The sequence below is a fragment of the Scomber japonicus genome, chromosome 22 (assembly GCF_027409825.1).
Source record: "Scomber japonicus isolate fScoJap1 chromosome 22, fScoJap1.pri, whole genome shotgun sequence".
Taxonomy (NCBI): domain Eukaryota; kingdom Metazoa; phylum Chordata; class Actinopteri; order Scombriformes; family Scombridae; genus Scomber; species Scomber japonicus.
In genome coordinates, this window is record NC_070599.1 from 14479704 (window position 1) to 14490659 (window position 10956).

General features: G+C 39.6%; 1 protein-coding gene across 2 annotated transcripts; it reads left to right on the top strand.

The window, feature by feature from the left end:
* The first annotated feature begins 4998 nt into the window (after positions 1-4998).
* Positions 4999-10812, top strand: bcl6b (BCL6B transcription repressor). Of its 2 annotated transcripts, none has more exons than XM_053343903.1 (12): positions 4999-5092; positions 5523-5600; positions 5755-5975; positions 6257-6505; positions 6629-6757; positions 6961-7153; positions 7284-7495; positions 7603-7709; positions 7842-7985; positions 8070-8200; positions 9461-9598; positions 9726-10812. In XM_053343903.1, exons 3-12 carry the CDS (start codon positions 5755-5757, stop codon positions 9864-9866), a joined length of 1665 nt encoding a protein of 554 aa, XP_053199878.1. In that variant the 5' UTR covers positions 4999-5092; positions 5523-5600; the 3' UTR covers positions 9867-10812. The 2 variants fall into 2 exon arrangements, with proteins under 2 accessions (XP_053199878.1, XP_053199879.1); XM_053343904.1 differs by having other exon boundaries at positions 6632-6757.
* The last annotated feature ends 144 nt before the right edge of the window (positions 10813-10956 follow it).

The following is a 10956-nucleotide window of genomic DNA, read 5'->3' on the forward strand; positions in this document are numbered from 1 at the left end:
GCAGACTCCTAAATTTAATCAACCCCCCCCCCCCTCTCCCCTAAAAATAAGTAAATTATTGTTGTTGTTGTTTTTTTCTCCCTAAAAATGATTTTATACAAATTATTTTGAGAGCCTGTCTGTTAGAGATGGGACAAACACTTATGCTACAGGTTCAAATGGTTTTATTTGAATAGCTTTAATGTACTTTGGATAGTTCTGTCATTATTATTGTCTTTCCCTCAGGGTTCATTAACTATCTTAGGGTCCTCTCTGTAGATGATTGTTTATTCTGAACCATTATTATTATAGACTATAATAGACCACTCTACTATGTATTGGTGTAATTTACCTTATCCAGTGAAATGAATTATTTAGCAGGGGGTTTGAACACTTGCAGGACATATGCCAAATTCTCATTAGGAGCTGAGCCCCCCAAAGGTCTGATCCTAGAATCGCCCCTGCAGTAAGGGTAAGCTTTCCTACGTCTCGGGTTTGGGAAGGTTACTTTGGAAATGTAATAGGTTACAGATGACTAGTTAACCTATTGAAAAATGTAATACGTAATGTAACTATTTCAATTACTTAATCAAAGTAATGTAACTTACTTTCATCTTTTTTAGAACTGATGTTTTCAGTGTACCCATTAAGCACCATCTAAGTTCAGGTGTTTTTCATGGATGACATGATGTATAAGGGAGATATTTTTTATAAAGCAAGACTTATCCCTAATTTGAAAATGTATTCATTAGTTCATGTAGATTAACTAACTAATAATTGAATACTGAAGGTGTTATTTAACTATTTATGTTTTGTTTTCCTTTTGGGTTCATGGTCGCCTAAGATGATTTCCCTTTAGTTAAAGACCTCCTGCAGACATGCTTTAAGACACATTAAATACTCATATAAAAATGCTTGCAATAATAATGTATGTCTGACATGGTTTTCCCACAGAGTTTTATTAACTAATTAAAACACGTACTCTGCTTCATTGAACCATGCAGAATTTAAAAACATGCAAATATTTTTCTCAGTGCACTGGAGGCTTCAAGTTTCCACAAAACATCTGTTTAAGTTTCACGTTGGTCCACGATTAGCACAAAATAGTTGTGATGTAATAAAATCATGCTTGCAAGTACACGCGTTAAACTGAGATTTAAGGTGAGCACAGAGAAACGTTCCACTTTTAGCAGATGAATATGAAAACATTTAAACTGCACAGTGAAACTCAAACATGCAGTTACAGTAACAATAATCCAAACACATTTTAATGGATTGATGGATTGATCATTTAAAAAATGTATTTGCTTTTTATATTTGCACTATGGCTGTCAAAGTTAATGCAATAATAACATGTTAATGCCATATACAGTCTATGGTTAATGAGATTATTCGTTTGAAATGTAAAGGATCCAGGGAATGATATTACACGTTTAAAGTTAGATACATTGTGTTAGTATTACTGAGTAATGCTACATTCAGGTCAATATGCCCATTTTTTGTTTCATGTTGGGCTTGAGTTTGTCATGTTATGCTTTCAGTACAGTATTTCATTGTTCTGGATTGTTTCAATAATAATCAACCCTAACCCATAATACCAATCAGTGTGTAATATAGTAATGACTGTGTGGAATACTGTTTAATACTCCAAACTACATGCAATATTGCAACAGTGCATTTATTTAACTATTCTAAACTCAATATTCGATTAGATTAATATCTTTATTGTCATTGTACAAATACAATGAAATGAAGTTTGCGACCCTCATACACAATGCAGTAAAATGACAGACAGTAAAATAAAAGACACTATAAGAGTATTTCCCCAAAACCAGAGCAAACTATGAAAGTCAGCTACCAAATGTTTAAAAACTTCATTATAACTGTGTCTAATTTCTAGTTTGGAAAAAGCTTGATATATATAATTTATATAAGTCATATGAGATGAATTTAGTCATGAACTGTAATATGTTCTTAATATTTTTAGTATGCCTGAGCAAAGTTATTTCAATTTTATTTACTATGTCATGTTTATTGTTTGGGGGGTTCAGAGTGTACATGTAACAGCTTGCTGAGCACGTATCCTGGTCTCAGTGGACATATTTACATGCATATTGAGTTGTTTTCCACCCTGCAAGCAGTAGTGAGTATGGAGGTCAAGTGCAGGCTTTAATATTTTGTGGTTCATGAGATTTGGGTCAACTGTTCCTCCCCCTTTACCCCTCTCCACCCTCCTTCTTCTTCCTCTTCCCAACCCAACCAGCACTACGTTGAAAGCCCACTGCTTCCCCGCCTAGGCAAGTCTTCAAAGGAACGGTTTCATAACTTTATTATTTATTTTCCATCTCCAAGTCCATCCCTGCCAATAAGTGGACAAACAACCGAGGCTGCTCCCTGGGATATCCCCGCTTCCTCCTCCTCCTCCTCCTCCTCCTTCTCCTCCTCCTTCCCCACTCCTCCTTCCAGTAGCTCGGCAGTTTGCCCTTATATGTCCAGACTGCTCTGCAATCACAGGAAGAAACAGCTTAGGCAGATCTGTGTTATTGTTGCAGGAGCCATCAACACCTTGGCACCAAGTGCGGGATTTGAAGTCAAAGCATGACTTCAGCCCGTACATTATCAGATGAACAATATGTAGCTCTGTCCAGGCAACCAGGAAACCGCAAAACAAGGGGAATCCCTGCTTTTGTTCTGTTTGGTGAGGAGTGACAAGTGAAAGATTAGTCTTTTAAATTTCCATAAAACAGACTTTGCTCTTCAATTGAGAAAAGTTGAGAAAAGATATCCCTTATCATCAGATGTATAGTCAATATTTATTATTCCTTTTATCACAAACAGGGTGAGTGAGTCGCTGACACTGACAGTCGTGGTAAGATGCAGACGGGATAGACTCAATGGCTTCCGCCCATTGGTGAACCTGTTTAGTAATGTTCTCACTTTTCCTCAACCGCCCCCCTCATCCGTTCTTCTCACAATGCCTGGAAGTAGCCGAGACCTACATCTCCCTCTCTGTTTTCTTAATCGTTGTTTTCCTTTATGGTTTTTCCTTTTTTTTTTCTTTTTACAAAGCACACAATTGATCCAACCTCCATCCAAACAAATAAAAGCACAAGGACACGCACACGAGCTCTACACCCCCATGCAAACATTTCACTTCCGAATCACATTTTCAAAGGATTTATACCCATAAATGGTCATGTTGTCTGTTTTTTCCTGGTTTGACTCATCTGCTTTTCATAAAACTTGTTTTTTAATGTTTATAAAAGACTTTTTACTATTTTACAAGCAGAAGCTAAAAAATAATCTTGCAAGACTGGCGGTGGAAAATGTTGTGCATCATTCATGAGTACTTCGCTAATACTGTTGTAGTAGTTATAACTGCAGATAACAGCTATACTAGTTATATGCAATACACTTAAAACTTTAAAGGCAGAATAATACATTCAGGTGCACCAATTTAATATGCACTTTTGCAGATAAAATTAAGTATTAGTGCAGCAAACTCTTGCAATGGGACCTAAAACTGAATACTCCCATACTTTTTGGACACTTCAGGATTATGATTAATAACTGTTCAATGTCTGTTTGCTCCATTTTTCCTTGTTGTTTGATTGTTTTGTTTGTTTTTCTGTGTGTAGTCTGAGCACCATGGTAAATGAAGGGCTCCCTCAATCATTTTCTTTCACAATGTAGCTTAATTGTGCTCAGTACCTAATCTTACAAGTGGAAATTAAAACAATTTTCATTTTTTATTAATCAGCACATGCAGCCGTATGCAATCCAAGCTTTTTGTGCAAGGAGCACTTATCTCTCTGTACATATCTGTCCACAGTCAACTTTGATGATTTGTCTCCTCCTTCAAGGTCATCTTTTAGGAATTACTTTGATCTGAAGGAAATTCAGTTCATAGTTCACTTTTGCAGAGTGTCAATTAACTGTCCTGATGCTGGGTTCTCTGTGAACCTGAGGTTGCACCGAGGATGAGGTAACTTTCCGCTTGTTTTTTAGTTATTCGTGACCCCTGAGCCCTTGTCCCCTCGCTCCATTACTCCCCTATCCCCCCACCATCCTCATTTCTCCTCCCTTGTCTCCTGCTTGCTTTATTATTGACGGATGTCCTGCGGAGGCGTTTTCATCCATGTCTCTGAGCAACTTTGCAGGATGCATTCAGAAGTGTGTGTGTGTGTGTAGGGCAGTTCCTGCACATCTGTCGGCTGCATTTCTCTCATTCAGGCCGGGGTAAAGGTTGTTTTTCACCATCAGGAGGAGGTGTCTCCCATCTCGAACGATCAATTTTGTCTAACTTCCTTCCTCTTTCTCCTCATAACACGTCTCCTGTGCTCTTAGGCAGCAAGCCAGAAGCTTCCGAACAGTGTTGTGGAGCACTAATTAATTCCCCTTTACATGAACTGGCCAACTCAGCAATGACACAGTATTCTATTTGAATGTCATTGCTTCTCATATTTGAATAACAAACTGAGAAATTAGATTGACATTTTTGAGAAATCATGCATCTAAAATATGAGTGAAATTTGTAAGAATGATAAAATAAATTCTGTCTTCATAAGATAGGGGCTGAATGACCAGGGTATAGCTTGTTTACCCGACAATAAGTTAGTCTTCCAGCTTCCTCTCAGACGGTTTCCTCTGTCCTGGAGAGAGGTGAAGGGTATAGGAAAGCGTTGGTGGGGGAAGGTTTATATTCTCTGGCTTACCCCTGGACAACCATGCACGTAGTGCATCTCCCCAAGGGTCCTCATATATATTTTTTCAACGTGGCGAAGAGACACACTATGCTTTCCTGCTATTACTTCGCTCAGAACTATGGGGGTTTAGAAAAACTAATAGCCCACTAAAAATACTTGGAGCCCGGGGCATGGGCCAGGGCTTTTCCTGCGTTGCTTCCATTGTACGCGTGGGCCATTGAGGAAAGAGGAAACGAGCAGCTCTGGTTGTATGGGGGCTTCCTGCACGACATTATAAAGAGCTCCCTCCCTTCAGCCTTCACTCACAGTTTTGCCGAGAGCCAGTGGAGGCTACGTAGAACTGAACACTGAGCTGAGGGGCTTGACGTCAGTGCGGTGCACGTTAGTTCTCGTCCCTGCTGGTCGGGGTGAGTTGGAAAATGTTTTTTCTCTCTTTCTGATAACTGCTTGCTTGGATTCAATTGTAATGATCACTTGTAAATTCCCCCATTGTGGGACTAATAAAGGAGTATCTTATCTTATCTTAACTTATTTTCTTCTTTTATTAATCCTTTAAAGTTATCTGTTAAGTTGGGAAACACCTAATGGTTAGGTTTAGACAGATAACAATGTCTATGTTGTATTTGTTTATTGATTAAATTGCTTGTGACTGTAAGGTTAATATGGGACTTTGACTTAAAAATGTGTTTAATTTTTAGATCTTTCAACATTTAAAGTCTGTTATACTTCATTAACTCTCAGTAATTATTGCTTTGCTGCATTTACAACTTCCTTGTTGTCTGGACATTGAAACTCAAACATGAATGAGGAACAAAGTTGTTTTTTTGCTTCTTATAGGTACGAGTAGGGAGCTGGTCTCACCTAACAGATGTGTCTGGGACACTCAAGTCTATTTATTCTATAGGTTACACACAGGTAGGTTTTAACTGTACATCAGACTTTGGAAAATACCTCATGCATGCAGACATTCAAATTCAAATGCATGCATTGTGAGTAACCCTAATTCATGAGTTTCAGTCACTTGTTGTGCCTTTTCAAATGTTCTTGTTCCCCCTTTCATTCAATACAGATGAGCATGATGGAGGTGGTGGAAGGGTACAGGGTCGACAGAAGGCAGGAGATGAGGGCAGCGGCCCCAGCTGAAGGATATGTGAAGGAGTTCACACGCCACTCCGACGATGTGCTACTGAACCTGAACGAACTCCGGCACCGCAACATCTTGACTGACACCACCCTGGTTGTTGGCAACGTGCACCTACGGGCACACTGTGCAGTGCTGGTGGCCTGCAGGTTGGTGTGCACTCTCTACACAAAATAGATCCTCTTTTCCGTTAATGACAGAATCATTTGTAATGTTATCAGCTTTTTAAACATTTCTATGGTTGATTTGTCTGGAGAAGAAGGATATGTTATCTTTTTGTGCTGCTTTCCCACTTCCACAGCCATTGTCTTCTTCTTCCCATAATTTTCCCTCTATTTCTACCTTGTTTCCCTTAAAAAAACACATCAAACATCCATCCATTGATTGCATATCTTACCATAAATATTTATTTTCCCCTCTCTTCTCTCAGTGGGTTCTTCTATTCGTTGTACACCCGCCGTGTGCTGCTTCAGGGCTGTGGTGGGAGCAGGGAGCAGCTTATGACTGTGTCTCTCCCCAACACCTTGGACCCATCCAGCGTCTCCCTGCTGCTGGACTTCATGTACACGTCCCGCCTGCCTCTGACAACAAGCATTGTCCCTGGGGTGCTCGCTGCTGCAACCCACCTGCAGATGGACCACGTGGCCAATACCTGCCGGGATTTCATGCAGCTGCACAGGTGAGGCACAAACATCACTAGGAAGAACACAGATTTGATTGATAAATAATATATGGATGGATTTTAAAGTGCAGTCTTACATGTTTTTGACTTTAAATGATTGACAGTATTCTTGTTTTTCAGCAGGGAGAATATGAGACACCCCCAAATGGAGCTGGATTCCAGGGTGTCTCTAGCCTCTGTATCCCCTAAAGGAGGGGACCTGCCTTATCCAGGACTGCAGCAATTCCTCCCAACAGCAGGAGCAACCAGGTAAGAAAAGACTCTGTGTGATTGTAAATCATGTATTGATCTTCACTTTGGAGATCTTGGGATATGTGTGTATGTGTGTGTGTGCATATGAGTGTATGTGTTTTCAGATTAACTCAAGTGCTGCTGCTGCAATTTGTGTTGGTGTGTCTTTGTCTGTTGACATGTTTAGCTCATTACAGCACTTCCTTTGTTTCTCCTGCAAGGGTCCCTGCGGAGGTTGGGGGATCTCTCAAGCCAGGGGCTTTCCCGACCTGCCAGCCCGGGTCAAAAGAGTTGAAAGGAGAGCCTGAGTTGCCCCTCATGAGCACCCCAACTCCATCTCCAGACAGCCCTGCCCGCTCCAGCTGCCAGCCGAACTCTCCAGCCGAGTCTAAAACCTGTAACAAAAACCTTGTGGTAAGTTTGAAATTTTAGAATAATTATGAAAACTAAAAGGGTGGTTGTCACTATTTGGTAGTAAAACAGATCAAGTTTTGTTTTACAGGTGAATTAAAGTGAATTAACTGTGTTTTCTGTATTTCTTCAGAGTGATACCAAAGCCACACCGGACCCAAAGGCCTGCAATTGGAAAAAATACAAGTACATTGTCCTTAACCCTCTCTGTGCTGCGACAACGGTGAAGGAAGAGGAGACAGAAGAACCGCAAAGTCACTCATCACCAATTGCAGACAGGATGGCCATGACACCCACAGCACCAACAGAGGCGTGGTCTGGAGAAGTGCCTGGTCAGATTGATAGGTAGGAGACTTGTAAAGATGGGAAGGATAACATTGAAAATTAAATTAGATGATTTCATGAATTGGATTGAATTAGCATTTTCAAGACTGTGAACTTCTCTTCACCAGACAGGGGCAGGCCTCCTGCTACGAGGGTTCTGGCCGAGCCCCTCCCCTCGGGCCATCGCCCTCTGTGGGTCACCAAACATTGTCTCCCGCTCACAAGGAGGAAACAGGTATGAGTCAGGCTCTGAGTCTCATTTCACAAATTATACCTCAGATATTTTAGCATTTCAAACATACACATCCTAACTGTACAATCACAGTCAATGCATGCAGTATGCTTATGGTTTATTTTGCTTCCTCAGTCTCACCCCGCACCACTATCCCAAAACTTCACCCTACTGATCCAGAGGCCGCTCATCACAACCAGCCGGCAATAAAGAGAGAGAACTACTATGTGCCCTACTGTTACCCCAGCAACGTTGGAGGAACCAAGACTACTTGCTCAGGTGAGGCAGTAAAAACTATTTTTTGTCTTTGTTTTAAGAATTAAAAACAAAATAAAGACCTAACCGTGATCTTCGGCCTGGCAGGTGACAAGCCGTACCGCTGTAATGTGTGTGGAGCCCAGTTCAACCGACCGGCCAACCTGAAGACTCACTCTCGCATTCACTCTGGAGAGAAACCTTACCGCTGTGACACCTGCGGGGCTCGATTTGTTCAGGTGAGTTTTAACCTTGTAACCTAACCTTGTAAGAAATGTGGAAAAGGCAAAATAATGTGCCTCTGCTTTTGAGAGGGACAGCGTCAGAGATGATACATTAAAAAATCAACAAAATAGATGTAGGGTGCATTAGGGTAATATGGGACATTGACTAATGTGGGACAACTAAGCTCCAGTGCATTTACGCACATTCAACAAAGTTTATATTAATTAAAGCATTTCTAAGCCTTAAAACTAGTGTCCCACATTATTAAATCTACAGTAGGGAATATTAATATAAGTACCATTTTCCTTTTGAGTACAATATCCAAAAATTGTCTTCTGATTTAACAAGCAAACATCTCAGGGATTTCATAATAATATTAGGTGTTGATATAATGTACATGATTCATATGTAAATAAGGTAAACGAGTCAGAATTGCAAAAAGTGTCCAACATTACCCTAATCTACTCACTGAGACTAGTGGAAATCACCAAAAAAGATTTTAAGGCAGATTTCGGACATGGGTCACTTGGGTTTATTTGCCTCCCCTTTGATTTGCCCAGTTTCTATGGTAATGTATTTTATTTAGCATAAGACTATGTTCGAAGCAATTACAGGAAGTTTGGACTTTTCTCTAAAAAAAATTCACAGTCAGCGTCTCTGAAGCTAAACTTCAGTGTAAGACTGAAGTTTTGCTTCTGTATGAGGTTATTATTGCATATTAAGATGTAAAGTGCTTCAAAATAGAGTTGCAGGGATTACATGGAGGTAAAGCAGAGAACTCAGGGAGCATTTGGCGCAAACAATCTCAAATGTATTTAAGTAAAAAGAAAGAAATAGTTTTAGATCATTTTCACAGAGATCGAAAAATTAAGAAAAACATGCCATCAGAATCGAGATCAGCAAATGACTAAAAGCTTAAGTTTAAGGTATAAAGATTAGAAAATATTAAAAAAAAATAATTGGTGAGTGATTTTGAAATTCTGTCCAAAAACTGTAGCAAGAGGTACCCATTTGAAAAACCTATCAATCCAGGCTTTAAACAGATGTTCTGTGGTCAGAGCACTTGCTTACTGCCATATGGAAAACAGTTTGAATGTCACTTTTAATGCTTTATTTTGATTTCTGTGGAGAGAACATCCTGTGCTTGACCCCAAACTGTTATTTAAGGTGGATCTGGCATCTCATACAATCTTTCCTTTTCTTGGTGTTTCAGCTTATTTGTTCAACTTGTCAAACCTCTCAATCTATTTGCTTGGTTTGTTTGGGTGCTACAGGTTGCCCATCTCAGGGCCCATGTCCTGATCCATACAGGGGAGAAGCCTTACCCGTGTCACACCTGCGGCACCCGCTTTCGCCACCTGCAGACCCTAAAGAGCCACCTGCGTATTCACACTGGAGAGAAGCCTTACACTGTGAGTCCCACACACACATTTCCTGTTTGACCAGCAAAAACAAAAAAAAAGATGATCATGAAACTTTCATTGCTGATGTTTTATCATTGCCCTGTCATGACTAATGTGTTGATCCCTTGTTTTCCAGTGTGAGAAGTGTGATCTACACTTCCGCCACAAGAGCCAGCTGCGTCTTCACCTGCGTCAGAAACACGGGGCTGTCACCAACACCAAGATCCGCTACAAAGTCCTGACTGAGCCCTACCAACCTATTCTGCAGGCCTGTTGAAGACCCCCATTTTTTAGCTGGTCACGACTACAGCCTACTGGACAGAAAAAAAACTCGATAACAGAATGTGAAATTTGTGTTATTAAATGATGAATGACCCCTGCTCCAGTGAGGTTTTAAATTGTATCAGCATCTTCTTGCTGAATATAATTAACACACTGGTTAGTTGACCAGATGGGACTTCACTTGTAAGAAAAAAAACCCCCAAAAACCAATTGCATTTGGAGCAAAAGATGGACATTTAAAAATAACTGAGAGTCATGTTTTTGGATGAGGTTTTGAACATTTTTGTTTGATTCAGATGAATTTAAAAGGTCCACTGGGATTCTTGGGTGGCTTTGCTGTGAACTCAAAGTAAGAAAGAAGTAAGAAAAAAGTGAATTTTGAAGGTTTGTGAAGGGAGAAAGAAAGAAAGAAAGAAAGAAAGAAAGAAAGAAAGAAAGAAAGAAAGAAAGAAATGAGACGAGGGAAAGGTGAAATATTGTCGGTTGTGTGTACAAAGACTTGAGTATGTGAATGGTCTGAAAAGAAAGATAAAGGAAGTTTTATGAAGGAGCTGTGGTGATTTTTGGATGAACGGATGTTGTTGATTTTAATACATTTGGAAATGAACATTGAAAAATACAAAAAAAATTAAATTATGATGTCTGTTAAGAACTGTTAAGATCCTGAAGTTTACTTCTTAAATGTGTATTTAACTCAAATGTATCTTAATTTTGAGGCCTGGGGCCGACATGTTCTTAGTCCAAGCAGGCAAAGGACTTAGCTGATTTGTACTGAATATAAAGTAAATAAATATATTGTTTTTGATAGGAACATTTGAATAAGATAACTGTAAGCAATTGGATGATTAATAATAATATAAAACATTGTGTGTGTATGAGTTCATTTGCTGGACAAAGATGGTTTTGTACAATTTAAATTAAATCTTTTTTTATCAATTGGAGTTTTGGTGCTCAGTGTCTCATTAAACATCACACTGTATGACACATATATATCATTTATCACACGCCTGTGAGCATGATGAGTGTGTAAGGAAAGTTATACTCAGATGTTGGTCTGGTTTATCTAAAAAGTCTGTGGTTTCAAC

What these genes read in the sequence shown, in the direction of transcription:
- bcl6b (XM_053343903.1), top strand. Translation starts at nt 5,755, where the DNA reads ATGAGCATGATGGAGGTGGTGGAAGGGTACAGGGTCGACAGAAGGCAG. An exon ending in CCAACAGCAGGAGCAACCAG is followed by an intron (nt 6,758 to 6,960) that starts GTAAGAAAAGAC and finishes TTCTCCTGCAAG; the next exon opens with GGTCCCTGCGGAGGTTGGGG. An exon ending in AACCAAGACTACTTGCTCAG is followed by an intron (nt 7,986 to 8,069) that starts GTGAGGCAGTAA and finishes TCGGCCTGGCAG; the next exon opens with GTGACAAGCCGTACCGCTGT.